This window comes from Lepisosteus platostomus, chromosome 10, assembly GCF_059453375.1.
Source record: "Lepisosteus platostomus isolate fLepPlt1 chromosome 10, fLepPlt1.hap1, whole genome shotgun sequence".
Lineage (NCBI taxonomy): Eukaryota > Metazoa > Chordata > Actinopteri > Semionotiformes > Lepisosteidae > Lepisosteus > Lepisosteus platostomus.
Genome location: NC_142620.1, coordinates 26318481 through 26338063, shown reverse-complemented (window position 1 = coordinate 26338063; position 19583 = coordinate 26318481). Strand labels below are relative to the sequence as shown.

General features: G+C 41.3%; 1 protein-coding gene across 1 annotated transcript in view; it reads right to left on the bottom strand.

Annotated features, from left to right (window-relative positions):
• The window catches only part of plekhd1 (pleckstrin homology and coiled-coil domain containing D1), a 61102-nt gene that overhangs the window by 20812 nt on the left and 20707 nt on the right, over nt 1–19583 (bottom strand). Inside the window, exon 4 of the mRNA XM_088647345.1 lies at nt 6065–6197. Coding sequence (XP_088503471.1) covers nt 6065–6197 — 133 coding nt within the window. The remainder of the gene's footprint in view (nt 1–6064; nt 6198–19583) is intronic.

Below are 19583 nucleotides of genomic sequence, written 5' to 3'. Positions count from 1 at the left end.
CCCTATTGCACTCACCCCCATCATAATGAAGTGCTTTGAAAAACTACTTATTCCGCACATTAAAGCCAGCATTCCAAAAACACTGGATCCTCTCCAGTTTGCCTATCGCACAAACCGCTCCACAGAGGATGCAATCTCTATAGCTTTACACACCACACTAACCCACCTGGATAAAAGGAACACCTATACAAGAATGCTTTTCATTGACTTTAGCTCAGCATTTAACACCACCATACCCATAAAACTTTCTACCAAACTCAGGGCTCTAGGTTTAGATACAACCCTCTGCAGCTGGATCCTAGACTTTCTCACCAGCAGACCCCAGACTGTCAGGATTGGCAACCTCACCTCCAACACACTCACCCTTAACACCGGTGCCCCTCAAGGCTGTGTGCTCAGCCCACTGCTTTACTCCCTGTTCACCAACGACTGTACTGCTAAGTTCAGCACAAACACCATCACCAAGTATGCTGATGATACCACAGTCGTGGGCCTGATCACTGACAACGATGAGACTGCCTACAGGGAGGAGATAAAACAACTCGCAGACTGGTGCCGAACCAACAACCTATGTCTCAACATCAGCAAAACCAAAGAGCTGATTGTTGACTTCAGAAGACAAGGAAAAGTTCACTCCCCCATCTACATAGAAGGGTCTGCGGTGGAGATGGTGAATAACTTCAAATTCCTAGGCGTTCACATCTCTAAGGACCTTACATGGACACTGAACACCTCCAGTCTCATCAAGAAGGCACAACAGTGGCTGTACTTCCTGAGAAGGCTGAAGAAAATACACCTACACCCACTGATCCTCACCAACTTCTACAGATGTACGGTGGAGAGCATACTGACCAGCTGCATCACAGTCTGGTACGGCAACTGCACTGCATCCGACCGTAAGGCACTACAGCGGGTGGTCAAAACTGCCCAACACATCATCAGCAGTGCCTTACCATCCATCCAGGAAATATACAACACCAGGAGTCTGAAAAAAAGCCACCAAAATTATGTCTGACCCCACTCACCCCAGTCATAACTTGTTTATTCCCCTACCATCTGGCAGAAGGTTCCGGTCACTCCAGTCGCACACAACTAGACTCCAAAATAGCTTCTTCCCCAGAGCTGTCAAGTTGGTGACGCCCCCACTCCCTTCCACCTTATTATGATCTCTCCTAACATCTTCCTGTACCCAGAACCACTGTACTCCTACACCACCACACACACATGTAAGCCAAAATTGTACTGTACCCTCGATAGCCCAGTAAAATTGTAACAGGCATAATCATATTTAATATTTATTAATTAACCATACTACTTTTAACCATACTATTTTTTTTGAACTGTTCCAAGAATTACCTTGCATTGTTTTTGTCCTGTTAAATTTTCTCTGTTTGCGGAATTTTGCACAGTTTTGATTACATGTTATTTATGTTATGTTATTACATGTTACTGTTATTGCTATTGTGTAACTGTCTATTGTCTTATCCTCTGTCCTATTTATATACTGCACCTGAGTGACTAATGAGAAACACTTTTCATTATACTATGCACCTGTGTAAGTTTAATGACAATAAAGTTGAATTGAATTGAATTGAAGTGCTGGGATTTTACTTTGTACTCGGAGTCGAGAACAGAGGTCACCAGCACGTAATCAAAGGATCCACCCAAGGTTAGCCCAGCAGCAAGTCTCGTGAACCCATCACGAACGCTCACCATAAATGAACTACGGTCGGAACTGTGGACAGCTGAATCTCAGGATTCAGGACTAGCGCTACATCGGGAACATCGTCTTCCCGTCTAAAGAGTGTGACCTGCTTGGACCCGCAGTCACTTTCCGTGTGCACCAACTCTATTAGTTTCAGCCAACACTAATTAGCCGCTCTTCAGAGAGCATCAGCAGCGCGTCGCAGCAGAAATCTCTCCCTCCTTCTCCCACGTCGCACGCCGAACCAGCACTGCCTGGCACCGGGCCAGAGAACGCCGATTGGACACAGCAACAGCCTGCCACTGTTCCTTTGTGTCCGCAGGAGATCTGAATCCACACAGATAGGATGAGTATTCAACATTCTGCATTACAGCTCGAGAATTCAATTGTTACCTCAACCCCAGTTGATATCAATTTAATTCCTATGAGTAATGTACTTGCTTTTGAGTATCTAGAAAAAGAAGTTGTAATCCAAGTTCATTTACGAAACGGTCTAAATGAATGGTATGCTGAATGTATGTCCCTCTTGGTTTGTAACTCTTCGTTATTGAATATATACCTTTTGTATGCTGCTAACCCTCACTCATAAGATCTGTTATGTTTATACGCACATCTTATGTACTAATACATGTACTGTCGTGTAATAGTATCCGTGTGTGTGCGTTGCTGTTATCCCGCAAGGTCGGTCTTCTAATAGCCACCAAAGAATCATTTTGTGACTTAATGCTACAATTAATAATTGTCCCAGTAAATGCACAAAACCCCTACATTTATTGTTGCCTCATGAGAGGATGCTTACACACACATTAGGGGACCGACGGAACACGTACACAGGTTTAGGGTGGTAACTTGCTAACAGATACATACATACTAAGCTTCAAAGAACACTTAAAACTAACTTAGGTCTATTTACATGAACAGGGTCAGCTGCTGGTCATCGTACAGATCCTCGGACTCCCCCCCAGCGACAACTCCCAGCCTGCTTTGCGGTACCCTCAACGCTTAGGTGCAGTTCCTCCTCACCACCGGGGAGGACACTACATTGCCCCCACCTGAAGCGTCTGGCATTCCGCCGACATCGAAAACCCCCTTCAGGCTGTACTCATTGTCAGCTAATGGCTGTGGAACCCTGTGCGAGTGGACGCTGTCGGCTGGCTCTGACCCCTGCTGCTCCTCCGGAGCCTCCCCGTGGGGCTCCTCCTCCCAGACGCGGTAAGGTGCCAGGTGGTCTCGGTGTAGGACCACCACTCTCCCCCATTTTCGCAACCGGACCCGGTAGCAGACCTCGCCCACCACCCCGAGAACCTCAGGGGGCTGGAAGGCCGGTCCCCTGCAGCGCAGATTATAGTGCCGCTTCTGCTGGATCCCCACTGGAGTCAGGTGGATCCGGGCAAAGCTGTGCACTCGCCACATCTGCTGCCGCAGATCCCACTCATAGTCCGATCCAGCCTGCAGTGCTGACTCGTCTCCGGGTGGCAGGCCGAAGACCAGGTCCACCGGGGCTCGCATCTCCAGGCCCAGCATGAGCGAGGCCGGGATGTACCCGGTAGATTCCTGGACCGCGGTCCTATATGCCAAGAACACAAGGAAGAGGTGGCAATCCCAGTCTCGTTGGTGCCGGGACACAGAGTGGCCAGCTGGGTTGCAAGCGTCCGGTTGAACCGCTCCACCAACCCGTCACTCTGGGGATGCAGCGGGGTGGTCCGTGTCTTAGAAATCCCCAGGTGCTGGCACACCCTGGGACTCAAAGTTACACCCCTAGTCACTGTGTAACTCCTCTGGCACCCCCAGCCTATCAAACATCCCCTCCAGTAGGGCATCGGCCACCATGGGGGCACTCTTGTCCGGGAGGGCATAGGCCTCGGACCACTTGGTGAAGTAATCCATTACCACGAGGACATAGCGGTTCCCGGCCTCAGTGCACGGAAATGGGCAAAAAACATCAACCCCCACCCGCTCCATGGGAGCCCCCACCTAGTGTTGTTGGAGGGGAGCCCGAGAGCATTCGGAGGGGGGTCCTTAAGCACCACGCACACCGGTGGCAGAGACCCCAATAAAAGTGCCTCAGTTGCCTCCAATATCTCTAGTTTTGATAAATAAAAAATAAAAATTATATAAACAAAGACAATATACACTTGCATTTTTTTCTAGCAGTGTTGCCACTATACAAGAAGCCTAAAATTTAATTGTGGTAGATTCAGTTTTTTGTGGATTTTTTTTATTTCCATCCCCCAGCATGTAACAGTCTATAATAGTATAACATTATTATAATTTTTTTAGACAAGCTACATTAGCAATCCTTATTACTATTGCCTTATTACAAATTTCACTATACAATGTTTTTATTCTAATTTCTTCAGAGAGATCACTTTATTAGCCATATACAATTTCTTGCATTAAGAATTCTTCATTTCTCATACCCCAGCTTGCTCTCCATGAGACACACAGACGGGGAGAGAAGCTTGGGGTCAGAGCGCAGGGTCAGCCATTGTACAGCACCCCAGGAGCAGCTGGGGTTAAGGGCCTTGCTCAGGGGCCCAACGGAGTAGGATTCCTCTGCCAGACATAGGATTTGGACCGGCAACCTTCCAGCCACAGGCACAGATCCTTAGCCACAGTGCCACTGCTCCGCCTTTATTCTTATTTCAAGGGTAAGAATAACAATTTATATGAAAGAAAGATAGGCAATACTTGCTTGTGATCATGTAAGGGTGTAGCAGTGGGCTGAAACATCTTTGAAATATGTAATGCTCTTAAAAGACAGGTCACCTTTAAGGAAAGGTGTATCATTAAAACCTTATTGCATGCCGAGTGTGTTGTCTTGCTATATATAACCCAGTAGTTGTGTAAAACTGTTAACTGTGAATATTCTTTGGGTTATGATGTGAATGTGCTTTCTGTCCTTTTGTTGCATGGATCTCGAGACCTGAGCTTTGAATAAGATAGTTCATATAATTTTTATACTCAAATTAAAAGCCATCTACATTAAAAGGCATCAAAGAAAATTTATGATTTGTTTTGTTACAGATTAAGTTTTGGAAATTATAGTTATGGCTAAATTAGAAGAATACTGAAATGAATAGTAGATAAAGCTAAAGCCTATGACATAATATTTTTAGATGTCACATAAATCTTTGTTAAGGTCCCTCATAAAAAGCTGATTCTCAAATTAAAAGCCATTGGAATCCATATGGATTCCACACATTCCTGTACACAATACAGGAAACAGCACATCAACTTAAAAAGCACTATTTTGAATTGTAACGAAGTAGTGGAGTGCTGCATGGATCGGTTTTGGGCTTGCTGCCCTTCCAAATTTATATAAACATATGTAGATATAATTAGTAGAATTAAAATATAGTAAGTGTATATAAGTGAAATGACACAAGTGTTTGTATTAGTATGTATAGCTATAATTTTAATCTAGCGTATCTTATTATTTTTAAGTCAAGGTAAAACATTAATACAAATTAAATTCAGCAGAAGAAACTGTTGGCATATAATTAAAAGTACCTTGAAAGAATTTTCACTCCCACCCAATGATGTCCTGTTTTGTCTAAATACAAATGATACAGTATATGCACTTTTATTAAAGTAAATATTTTAATCAAAATTTGAGAGTTCAAACAATGATGAACACTTTTATGAACAAATTAAGTTAAATGTCAGCAAAAACTCCAAAGAAACATAAAAAATTAAATATGTTGGTTTCACAAGTATTCACCCAATTTATTAAAACATAGCTAAATTGAGATAACACGAAATTATGTTGAAAAATTGCAAAATTAGTTGAATGGCCTCTGTGTGCAATAACTGTGGTTCACTATTGCAACCATATGTAATAAATGCACCTACTGCATCTCTGTAGGGAGCCAACAGTCTAGAATTTGAATTTTAACCAAAAAGTCAACTATGAAGAGCAAGTAGCTTTTAAAATCACTCAGGGATAAAGCTGTATAAAGGCACAGATCAGAAGAAAGTTTAAAACATTTCAGAGACACTGAATATCTCTTTGAACACAGATAAGTCAAATGTTAAGAGTGAAAGGTATATTTTACCACCCAGACACTCCCTAAATAAGGCTGTTCCTCCAAATTGAACAATCAAGCAAGGAGGAACCTAATTAGGAATGCTACCATGAGGACTGAAGTGACTTGGAGAGAGATACAGAGTTCAATAGCTGATCTGGGCAATCAATATATTTTAGTTTTTTATTTTTATTGCCTTTCTTAACATTTTACTTCTTTTTACCCTTTGGTATGAACATTCAAGATTTGATTATCTTAAAAAAACACAGTAATTTTGTCACTGTAGACAAGGACTGCTTTGGAGGCAGCCCTGTTCAGATTCAGCCATTACCTTGAGCTCTGCTTCGGTTTGCTGTTTCTCTGCTTTCAACTCAGAAAGGGAGAGCTGCAATGCCTGGGACTTTGAGGAGTAATACTCACGCTCTTCCTGAAGAGCTTTAATCTGCTCTTCAGTCTTCTTCAGCCTGGGGACAGACAACACATCAAGGCCTACAGTAAGTCAGCATCATTCTCAGGCCCTCACTTCATCCAATACTATCAGACACAGATTGGTCTTAATCTTAATTTGAACTCTTTGCTGGCCTTCTTCAGTCCTCTGACTTTACTGAAACACCTGGCAACAATCAACAATCGGATCCTCTTAAATAACTGTCTGCAGGCTCTGTGCTGTCAGGTCAGAGGGGATATATATATGACAACTAAAATGCATCCATCCATTTTCAAAGAGCTTCACCCAATTTGGAGCAGCAGGGGAGCTGAAGCCTATCTCAGCAATCTACAGGCACAACATGAACAGGATGCCAGTCCATTGCAGGCCACACACAGACACAAATTCAAACATGCACATACCAGAGCCACTTTCCCAAAAGCCAATTAACCTACCAGTATGTTTAAGGAGGAAATCAGAGCACCTGGAGGAAACCCATGTGAATAAGCAGAGAACATACGGTACAAATTCTACACATATAGCACCCCAGGACCAGAATTTAACTCGGGGCCCAGGAACTGTGAGATTGCAATACTAACCACTGTGCCACCCATGTACAACTATAACATAAAAGACAATTTTGAGTAGAATTTAAAACATATGCAGAGTGGCAGGTTTCCAAAAATAAAACATAAAATTAAAGTTACATTCACTGTCCTTGGACTTCCTAAATATTTGGGCTTCTCCAATATTGGCTTCAGGCTTTGTTTAGTTAACAGTGAATGGCATGCATTTGTCATTACTGACTACTGGTAACTAGTACTTAACCAGCTTCTATGTAGGTGTTGTCTATCATTTGTTAAGTGCTAGTATATCATTCATACTTGACTTACAGGTGTCTCCTATTGTGAAATATTCACTCACTTCTATTTAACAGGAATACAGTAGTATTGCACTCCACATACACCCTTTGATACCCTGACCATCCAGGCAAAGTTCAGGGCGATTGCATTGTAGGTAAATACTGAGACAAATGCCTTTTCCTCCATAGGTATTGTAAAAATATATCATAAATAGCCATTTAATTTCCTAAATTTAAAATTTAACAGTAAATCTCAATGGACGTTTTACAACATGACATCACATGCCAACGTATGAGTAGTGTAAGAGGACCAGAGGGAGGGTCATCCAGGACAGGTATTTTAGGAACGATCTGCTCACTGTACTCGATTTAGACCTGACCAAGATGGCCGCTAAGAGAAACCAGCTGACCCGCAGATGGAAAGGGCTCAGGCTGAAAGACAACGAGACGCAGGTGGGTCTCATCAGGAAACAAAATATATATGTCCCGGAAACAGTGAACCGGCGCGGAAGCCAGTAGGTGAATGCGTGTTGGAGAAGATAGGGAAGTTTGGTTGGAGTGAATAAAGATTTAAGGACAACGGATTTTCGGAACAAATAAAGGATAACGGTATACGGCTTGTGATTTGGACTCGGCGCGGATTTGTTGGATTTTATGAACTTTTGGAACACAGACTGAACAAGGACAGAGAAAACGGATTGCGGACTGGTTTGGAAGATGGACGAACGAAAGCAAAGGAAGAAACCTCATGAAACTAAAAGAAGAGTTTGTGGTGTGAGTTCTTTCGTACTTATTACATTTATCTATTCCCCTGGAGACACCACAATTGGTGGAGGATGTGGGCATCCGCTGATCGTGACTAAGATTTGTGGAAATAAAAAGTTGATTTTTTTTTCCTCTTCTTCTCTCGGTTTGGGTAAGAACTCTCGCTAAGAACAATGGAACAATTAATACAACAATTGTCCCAGGCCACCCTAACTCAGTTCCAGGCTTTAAAGGCACAACAAGAAGCCATACAGGCACAGCAGGAGGCTAATAAGATTCAAATGGAGACGAATCAACGCATTATAGAAGAGCAGAATTTGGTGAGAGGGGAATTGCAAAGATTAGGAGAAGAAATTAGATGGTCCTCGGTAACAGGGGGAGAACCCCGTAAGATGGAAGAAATTGGGCTTCAAAAGATGTCGGAGCTCGATGATGTAGAAGCATATTTAACCACCTTTGAGAGAACAGCTGCCAGGAATGCATGGCCCAGAGAGCAATGGGCAGGGAGAGTAGCGCCTTATTTAATTGGGGAAGCCCAGAAGGCTTATTACGATTTAAAAGAAGAGGATGCGGAGAACTATGAAACTCTAAAAAAGGAGATTTTGGCAGATTAGGGGTAACCATTGCGATAAGAGCAGTCCGGTACCATAACTGGAAGTATCAAATGGACAAGCCCGCCAGATCTCAGATGTTTGACCTGGTTCATCTGGCGAAGAAATGGCTTCAGCCAGAAAAACTAAACTCGGGGCAAGTGGTAGAAAGAGTAGTATTGTACCACTTTGTGAGGAGTCTGCCTGTGCACTTGAAAAGAAAAGTGAGTGATGGGGATCCCCAGACCTTAGACCAGGCTGTTGATTTAGTGGAACAACAGCATGCCACAGAAGCCTTGATTAAGGAAGAGGAGAGGAGGAAACCTGAGAGTTCAGGGAATGGAACGAGGTCACTGAAATACCGGGACCATCGAGATCCTCCTCAATTTACAACATCTTTTCAGGAAAGATCGGTACAAAGGCCCCGACCATGGAAAGAGACCCGTAGGTGTTTTAAGTGCCATAAAGAGGGACATTTGTCCAGTAAGTGTCCCAACTGGGGTGAACCTATGCAAGTGGACACCAGAGAGGAAGCCAAATGCAACTACCTCACGGTGAGCATTCCGTCCTGTGAGGCGCCCCACATCGCTAAAATCAAGATAGGGGAAAAGCCTGTCGAGGCCCTGTTAGACTCTGGAAGTATGGTGACCCTGGTGACCTCTTCAGGTCAAGGTCAGGCAAGCGGTGGGGATACCTATTACGTGCATTCATGGGGAAACTAAGGTGTATCCATCTGTGAAAGTTTCCATTACTACAGAAATGGGAATGTATAGTTCGACTGTAGGGGTGGTTGAACAATTGCCTTACCCTGTGGTGTTGGGTCGTGACTGTCCCCACTTTCTTCAAATTTTGAATACTGTCCAGTTGGTTAGGCAAGAACAACTCCCCTGTCCAGGAGATTCAGATGATAACACAGATTCCCCTGGAGAGGCGGACCAGCCAGGAGAAGGCTCGGAACTTGGAGATGAGTTCTTAAATATGGATTTACCAGACTGGGAGCCACCCGAAAAATCGAGGTATGTTCGGAACAGCCCAGCTGGAAGATGGGAATTTAAGACATGCATGGGGACATGTGAGAAAAATTGAGGGGGAGTTATGTAATAATAATAGTCCCCTGAATTACCCCTACTTTATGGTAAAAAACAATCTCCTCTATCAGGTCCAGAAGAGAGGACAAGAAGAAGTGGAGCAACTTCTCATTCCCCGAGCCTACCAGTCGAAACTCCTCAGCTTGGCCCATAGCATCCTCTTGGGAGGACACCGGGGCGTGAAGAAAACGGCTGAAAGGCTACTTTCTCGATTTTTCTGGCCCGGAATATACAAGGCCATCGAAACATATTGTCGGGAATGCCCAACCTGTCAGAAAACTGCCCCACAACCTTATTATAAAAACCCTCTGATTCCCCTCCCAATAATAGATACTCCCTTTGAGCGGATTGGTATGGACTTAGTGGGACCCTTGATTAAAACTACAAAGGGACATCAGTATATACTGGTGATAGTGGACTATGCCACGAGGTACCCCAAAGCCATTCCTCTGAGTTCAGCTACGGCCAAAAACATAGCTAGAGAGCTAGTACACGTTTTCTCTAGAGTGGGAATCCCTAAGGAGATCTTAACCGATCAAGGGACTTCTTTTATGTCAAAGGTCATGCAAGACCTAAGTAAGCTTTTGGGTATTCATCAAATCAGAACCTCTGTTTATCACCCGCAAACAGACGGACTAGTGGAGTGCTTCAATAAAACCCTGAAAAGCATGCTGAGGAAGGCCATGCAAAAGGATGGCAAAAATTGGGATCAATTGCTCCCTTATCTAATGTTTGCTATCCGAGAAGTACCGCAAGCCTCGACTGGGTTCTCTCCTTTTGAGTTATTATACGCTCGGAGACCACGGGGATTATTAGACCTGGTCAAAGAGTCCTGGGAGCATCAGCCTTCACCATTACAGACTGTCATTGAACATGTGGAACAAATGAGGGAAAGAATAAACATTGTTGTTCCCATTGTGAGGGAAAATCTGGAGAAGGCCCAGGCGCAGCAACAGCAAATTTATGATAGGGGAGCTATAGTGTGAGAATTTCAGCCAGGGGACAAAGTATTGCTATTGGTCCCGACCCCGGAATGTAAATTCCTGGCCTCCTGGCAGGGGCCTTATGAGGTGGTGAAAAAAATGGGTCCGGTCACTTATAAAGTTAAGCAAACTGACAAACAACGACAGCATCAAATCTACCATGTGAATTTACTAAAGAGATGGCATGGTGCAGAAGTTTTGCTCACCCACTTCTCCCCTGATCCTTTGGAAGAAGAAATGGGTGCCGTTGCCTTGGGGGACCTGGCTCCGGCACAGAAGCAAGAATTACAAGAGTTCCTGTCGCAAAACAAGGATGTTTTTTCCCAAAGTCCTGGTCGAACCCACCTCATTCAACATAAGATTATCACGGCTCCAGGAAAAAGGGTAAGGTTGGCCCCCTATCGAGTACCTGAAGCAAAAAGGAAATTAATTAAGGAAGAAGTAGAAAAAATGTTAAGAATGGGAATAATAGAAGAATCCCATAGCGAGTGGGCTAGTCCCATAGTACTGATACCCAAGCCAGACGGAACTATTAGGTTCTGTAATAATTTCAAAAGATTAAATGAGATCTCGTTGTTTGACGCATACCCTATGCCTCGTATAGATGAGCTAATCGAGCGATTAGGTAACGCTCGGTATATCAGTACGCTAGACCTTACGAAGGGATATTGGCAAGTACTCCTAGCCGAAGAAGCTAAAGCCAAAACCGCGTTTGCCACCCTGGAGGGGCTATACCAGTATCGGGTCCTTCCGTTTGGTTTACACGGCGCTCCTGCTATGTTTCAGCGATTAATGGACCGCATACTCAGACCTCATCGAGATTTTGCGGCTGCCTACCTAGATGACGTCGTAATAGCATAGCACGACTTGGGAACAACACCTACTACACTTGGGAGCAGTAACCGGAGTTTTGCGGAAAGCAGGATTAACTGCTAATCCCAAAAAATGTTGTCTAGGGACCCAGGAAGCCAATTATCTCGGTTATACGATTGGGAGGGGAATGATCATGCCACAAGAACAGAAGGTACAGTTAATTAGAAACTGGCCTAGACCTTCTACAAAGAAGCAAATAAGATCATTTTTGGGATTAGCAAGCTACTATTGTCGATTCATTTCAAGATTTGCCGCCATTGCCGCCCCATTGCACGATTTAACAAAGACGAGTTGCCCTGAAAAAATAAAATGGACAGAAAGGGAAGAGAGGGCCTTTCAAGAACTAAAAAGGACTTTGTCATCGCAGCCGGTCTTACAGGTACCTAATTTTAATAAAACATTCATGGTACAAACTGATGCATCGGACACTGGGATTGGAGCCATACTGTCGCAGGAAATTGAAGGATCAGAGCACCCCATTTTGTATATTAGCCGTAAATTAAGCCCTGCGGAGAAACATTATTCCACAATCGAAAAGGAGTGTCTTGCGATAAAATGGGCCCTGGATTATTTAAAATATTATTTATTGGGAAGAAGATTCATCTTGTATACTGACCATGTGCCACTAACCTGGTTGTTAAGGAACATGGACAAAAATGATCGGATTACGCAATGGGGCCTTAGTCTCCAGAGGTTTCAGTTCCAAACGGTTTATAGACCAGGAAGAAAACAAGGTAATGTCGATGCCCTCTCCCGAATGCATTGTTTCTTTTCCAGACAGCCCGAGGACGGGGCTGATCTCAGGGGGAGGGTATGTAAGAGGACCAGAGGGAGGGTCATCCAGGAAAGGTATTTTAGGAACGATCTGCTCACTGTACTCGATTTAGACCTGACCAAGATGGCCGCTAAGAGAAACCAGCTGACCCGCAGATGGAAAGGGCTCAGGCTGAAAGACAACGAGACGCAGGTGGGTCTCATCAGGAAACAAAATATATATGTCCCAGAAACAGTGAACCGGCGCGGAAGCCAGTAGGTGAATGCGTGTTGGAGAAGATAGGGAAGTTTGGTTGGAGTGAATAAAGATTTAAGGACAAAGGATTTTCGGAACAAATAAAGGATAACGGTATACAGCTTGTGATTTGGACTCGGCGCGGATTTGTTGGATTTTATTAACTTTTGGAACACAGACTGAACAAGGACAGAGAAAACGGATTGCGGACTGGTTTGGAAGACGGACGAACGAAAGAAAAGGAAGAAACCTCATGAAACTAAAAGAAGAGTTTGTGGTGTGAGTACTTTCGTACTTATTACATTTATCTATTCCCCCAGAGACACCACAGTAGTTATTTGACAGTGTCAGGAGTTGCTTCTGTTGATGAAATGATTGAATGGCTAGTGAATAGCTGTCTTAGCAAATGAGTCTGCCACATTGATCACAAGTGAATGGCCTTGCACATACACAGCTGCCAGTTCTTCACTTGTTAGAAGGTCAAACTAATGTGCTCTGTTACTCTGTCTATTGGATCATTATTACCCCTATGTTTGCCTTCTAGACCTTTTAATTTTGCTTTTTTTGCGACTTAATTTTTATTGTGTTTTTCCATCTTTCTATGCACAAGTTACAAAGGTTTCTGAGACATTCTCATGTGCAGGTGCTTGTGTATACCATACCGCAAATTCTTGTATGTGTACATTTTTACTACAGATACAAAAATCACCCCATTCAAGACAATATTATTACACTGAAAACAAACAAAAAACTTGCACATACAAGACTGAAACCAATTAATTTATGAAAGAAGCTGGTTAATTGATATTTACTGTATAATGTAAAAAATCAATTCCCACAAATGGAAACTGAAAGATGTCTTCATCAGCTAAGCAACTAATAAAGTGACAAAATATTTCTTAGAAATAGCTAATATAATCTTTTTAACAATATTTACTTTAATTTCATGATAACGAAGTGTGTGGCAGCCCATTGAAGGCTGTTAAGATATAGAGGTAATTTACTAATAAGTACCTGTGATATTCTGAACATTTCAAATCCATAGATGTTACTTCCTTCTGCACTGTATTCATTTTTAAACTGGATTTTGGTGTCTTAAAACATTTAAGGCATTAGTATACGAACACAGATATTATGTCTAGGCTAAATTTTAAATAATTCTGTTGGCCATTCTTTTTTTTCTTTTTATTTAGAGGTGAAAGGGTTTATAAACAACATAACCAAAACAGCAGAATTAACATTTGCCTTCATCTTACATTTCTGCCACATTGTATATATAAAATGAACTATTTACACTATTTACACTTTGCCAGCAGGTATGGAGGGCCATACAAAAAATACAATTGTCTGATAAGAAACACAACAAACAACCAAAAAGCCTACACATAGATACCACTTTATATTTTCTCATAAACTAGAATCAGGTCCCTGTAGGGAGATAAATTGAATCAAAGTTTCCCAGTATTTGCTAAACCTCTGCCTGCAATTTGAGAGAAAATGGTATTTTTTCCATTATATAGATCTCATTCACAACATTAACCCATTGTTCATGTGTTGGAGGTTCTTTTAAAAGCCATTTTCATGTAATTTCTTTTTTATGAGCTGCTGGAAGAATACTTAATATATATCTATCCTATACTTCAATATCATCAATGTCGAAATTGCCCACGTATATAACAGGGAATTCAAATGGTGTATTCAGATTTACTGAATTATTAAAGAGTTATATGTATAGATTTTTCAGTATTGATGTATTTTTGGGCGTGACCAAAATATGTGTGAATGAGTTACATCTTGCTCTCCACATAATCTCCAACATTGTGAACTACTGCCTTTTTGTTTGGCTTGAATTTTAGGGCTTATAAAAAACCGGGTCAAATTCTTCCAACAGAACTCTCTCCAGGTCTGTGAACTTGTAGAGCCCTGTTGAAATCTACACATAAAATTCCACTGATCCATAGAAATTGTTGTGTTCAATATATTCCATTGATTCTTCAAAGTTTTTCAGATGGTCTTGTTTTATCATAGTACATATTGCCGTAATCCCTTTTGTAGTCCAAATCTTATACCGTGTGTCAGATTTCCCAGAGGGGAAATCACATGTGCATTGTTTTCTCAATCAGGAAGTCAAAGGTAAGGCCTCCTTAATGCTTTCATTTCTCAAACACAGATACCAGAGCTTACTGAAACGGAGGCTGAAGGCACAGACAAGGAAGTGCACCCAACAAGGAAAACCGTACTTGGCCGCTCTCCTTTTGCTGCTGAGTTTCTGAGTTTCTACATATAAGGATAGCAGATCAGGTCAAGACTGTGAAACAAGTTACAATGTGAACACCTATTTCTTTGATTATGTAATTAATTTCTTGTTGGAAAACTACATGGCATTATTATCTCTTTATAAGTTGACTTGGAAAGATATGCTTCAGACCGCAAAGAAGACATATCAAAGGCAACAGATGCACAAACAAGAGCCACATATTGAGACCTGGTTTGAAAATGTCAGTCATTCAATCCTTCAGCACAGGAGGACACTGAGAACAGCAGAGTTGATTATGCAAATGAGAAATTCTCCCATAGCCAGGTATGAAGAAACTTATACTTCAGAATGCACTCCCTGACAAGGTTTTGATGGCACCCTTGAGCACCACTTTAAAAAAAGTCTAGAACATTCACAGGTACAATTGGCAAAGAGGGTATCAGATGTAGGCAAGCTAACAAAAACCAAATTCTACAGTGCACCACTGCAAATTCCAATCCCCCGAAAAATGAGAGATAAGGTCAAAAGAGATGACAACATAAATACTGTTATGAGATGCACACCAAGACAATAAGTACTTGCAAGTACAGCAGGGGAAAGCAATAAACCCAAAATATGTAGAATGGCAGCACAAATAAGAAGGCAAAGTCTCACCCAAGCAAGATGCTGTGCTCATTAACAGGCAAAGCCAGTGATCACGCTACCCAGCGATATTCACTAAAATTTCAAAGTGATAAGAGAGAAACATTATTCCAAAAAGAAGGTATAATTTATATTACAATTTTTAAGAAGTCTACCTCCGAAATACCCATTAATGTGAAATAGCTCCACTTCTTTTAGTTTGCCTGTATTTCCGGATTCATTGTGTCAGTTATGAAAACTGGTTTAATAAATTGTGTATCTCAACAAAAGAATTTGAAAGGGTAAAGAAATGAAGATACATGGATATGTACATTTTGCAAAGCCTAGTCTGGTGAGGATATGGTATGCACACTATCACTATGGTAGGTTTTGCAAGCAGGAAATGTAATGATAGATTTGGAAAAACATAGGATGATATAGTTCCTTCAGTATAGGAAGTGTAACATATTTTTTAATGTGTGGAAGTTAGGATTGTAAGTTTATCTTCAGGCAGTATTGGTTCTATAAATTAAGGAAAATATAACAAACAGCAATCCAAAAAAGAAACACATAAGAGTTTATCAATAATCAGAATCTTTTTTTGAATTTATGTATTCCCTATTACATCTGGGCACAACCATCACAAAGACTGAAATAAGATGTGTCAAATTTGATGATAAGATATGTATGCATCAAAACTAAAAATTCAATGTTCTTTCCAGTAATACTAAAACAAAGGGGGGAAGACCATGTCTTCAGGGATGATGTTAAAGACCATGTTATTTGGTATGTTGGAGTCTGAAATGTTTGGATTAATCAAAACAAAATAGCATGGTGAATGTAATCCAAAATGTGCTTCAGTTGTAACACAGAGATGATATAATTTCTTCCTTCAAAAAAATGTCCATATTTTGCCATATTTTGATTTGGCAAAATCTGTGGAGCTGTGTGCTGTTTAGATTCTTTGGGTCCTTTATGCAGACCTCTCAACAGGAGGATTTGTGTAGGAGCATACGTTTTTTAAAAGATTTCAGAAGCTATAGCTTTTTAAAAAGTGAGCGTATCTTCATGCATTCCTCTTCATAATACTCTATACAGTTTAAACATCTAAGTAAACTAGGTTTAAAACAGAGAGCAAGGGGCAGTTCTTTAGCCAAATGGTTGTGGGCCTGAGGGTCAGCTTCAATAACTGTCCAGCTGTGTTTTGGATAAATTATACTGGGGCTTCTTTAAAAAGGCTGAGGTACTCAGATTAATTCATTATTAACTATTACATTAGCTAGATTGGCTGAATGGCCTCCTGTTGTTTGTAACTTTTCTAATGGATTTATATTCCAGGCACTATTGATGAGTAAACAGCCGCCACATACCACAGAGCTCAGCATAATAGCTATGTTTGAAAACCAAGAAGACAGGAAGGAAAAGTACTGTTCACCTTTTCTCGGGATAACTCCCCTCAGAAAGAAGAAATAAGCACCAGCTTCAATACGCCAAAAAAAATGTGTGTATTGGATAGGTGTTAACTTTCAGAACTAATGTGAAACTGAAATGAAAACTGGAAAACCAGAAAGTACAGGAAGCCACTTATTGCCAGAGGCAGCAGCGGCGAGAGCACATACCCATGTGAACCCAAAAGCGCTACAATATTATGTTTCCTGAATAGCACCCTATCTACCAGAACACAGGAATACAATTACATCATCCAAGTCCTGTCTTCACTTCATTGGCTTCCCATACGATACCATATTTATCTCAAGGCTTTTTTACTCACATACAAAGCTAAGCTAAGATAGCTTTGCCTTCTAAGTTATTTTACCTTCTATAAATAAGAATGCTCCTGTCGCAGGATGCTGTGTATCTCAAAAACCGTCAAATGAAGAGAAATGTGCAGGTGGCAGAGCATTCAGTCACACTGTCTTTAAACTGTGGAATGACTAACCTCGTTAAGCATGCCCCATCTCAATCAACGTCTTTATTAAAGCTGAAGACACATTTCTTTAGTCTTTCTTATCCTGACTACCCAAAACCTCTAACAGCTGCTGAAACCTAGGATTATCAGGTGTGGAGGCATATTACTACATTGCAGTTATATTTGCTGTGTCTAATCATTTGTTTTCTACAACCCTATCCTGCCTCTCCTTGTCATCATTTAGTTGGCATTGAGCTCCATTCCCCATGACAAGGGCTGCACCTGGATTTCTAAAGTGCAGGCCCCACTAAACAAGATCCTGTACAGCTCAACCCAGTGGATAGGACATACCCAAAATACACATCTAGTCTCACATGTTATCTTAAATAGAATTCACTCTGTCTCACCATACATGGTTATGTATGTGAACTGTTTCTAACAACTGCTTGTCATACACAGCTAGGACCTGTGAAGGTCAACCTTCAGGCTTGAACTCCCAGAGATTTATTTTTCTACTTTGGAGCTTTTTGTTTTTCTCAATTATACACACCACACATCATGCCAATACATACACTTTCCCTGAGACTCTCTATGTTTAAAGTTGATCCTCAACAGAATTTTTATTAGGAATTTCTATTATGAAAAAAATGAAAAGATACAAATGAAATCAATGGAATATTGAGTTTAAAAGTTTCAGAAATCAAAGAAAGGCTTGAAAGGTCATGGGGTCTGCCTAGTGTGTAAAACACATGGTTATAGCATTATGATTGTTGTGGTGCAAAAGCTATTGATTCGTGAAGGACACCCCCCTATCCCTGTGTATTGCCTGTCAAATGGTGCCATATTCAAAAACTCATAAAAAAGGAAACAAAAGTTTCACAAATCAAATCATGGCTGTGAAAGGTCAGAAGGTCTGCCTAGTGTGTAAATCTCTTTGTTACAACATGATGCGTGTTGTGGTGCAAAAGCTATTGACGCATGAAGAGAACCCCCCTATCCCTGTGTATTGCCTGTCAAACGCTGCCATATTGAAAAAATCATAAAACACTAAAGAAAAGTTTCACAAATCATAGCACGACCATGAAAAGCCAGAGGGCTTTTTTAAGTGTGTAAAACTAGGAAGACTCGTGAAGGGCACACCCATATTTGGGTCTATTGCCCATAAAATAATGCCATATTTCACAAATCAAAGCAAGGCCGTGAAAGGTCAGTCTTCTGTGTAAAACATTGGTTTCAACATCGTGGGTTGAGTTGAGCACAGGAGAGGATGGTTCCTGCTATCAGCATTGCATATGTACTTTACGTGAATGAAAACAGGTCATGAAGAAAGAGTTTCAGAAATAAAAGAAAAGTTATATCACAATGCTTACAGGCTAGATAATTGGAGAGTACTCTGAGTTTGTCTTTGTGCTATTCTACTGCAGGTGCATGAACAACTATCGAGCAGTATTTCTCGCATTGTGAACTTTGTGTCCCGCAGCATTCCATTTGGTGCGTAATTGCAGGTCGTGAAAAGTTTCACAATTCGCAGTCTTTAAAATGCATTTGGTTTGAAGGATTTTTGTGTTTCCCTTGAAAAGGTACTGACATTAGAATATTCCTGTGTGGGCAAACAAAAAATGGTGTAAAAACGACAAAGTGAATGCTGTGAAAACATTCACAAATCACTTCATGTACAATGCAAGTGTTTTCATAACTCCAGAAGGTTTTGTGAAAACGCTATTGACGTTCCAAAATGAATATCGAACTTCGAGCAAACTTTAACCCGGTGCCTCTCATTAACAAGAGCAGGTGATTTAGCTCCCCCGCTCCGTCTAGATTGAAAAATCAAACACCACCTTCCCAGTCAGTTTACAAATTCACTGTCTTACAATAGGTTTTTATATATCATATTTTAACTGAACATAAACACTGTTTGTAATCATATTAAACGTCTTATACACGTGTATTTTCACATTATGACTTAAAAAGAGGGTGTACATTATTTTATCATTTGATTATTTAACGTAAATATTTAACATTTAAGTAATTTGTTTTACACTAACATTAGGTCCTTTATCATCACCAAAAGAGTTATTTATTTTTTATCATAAAAAACTCATGTATCCACAATTTAAAAGTACTTCTTTATTTTCGCTGTTGTTGAAATTCTCTGACCTTTGCCCTCACCCATTCATTTTTACCTCCTCCAATCACCTGCCAGACGGGGCTTCAGTGAGTTACTCTTCCCAAAATGGGACATTCGCACCCTGAACTGCTTTCACGTTACATCCTCTTTTCTTCAGGTCATCTGCTGTCTCGTTGGCATTATTATAAATCTGTGTTCCCGTCCAGTGGATTCGCATCTTGGCCAGATATGGTGTCTGGAAGCGGATTTTATTAGTTTTAAGAATCTTGAACTCCTTGAGCTTTGCGATTACCTCTGTTGGGTAGTCGTGTGCAGAGGAAACCACCTTGTTCTTGTAG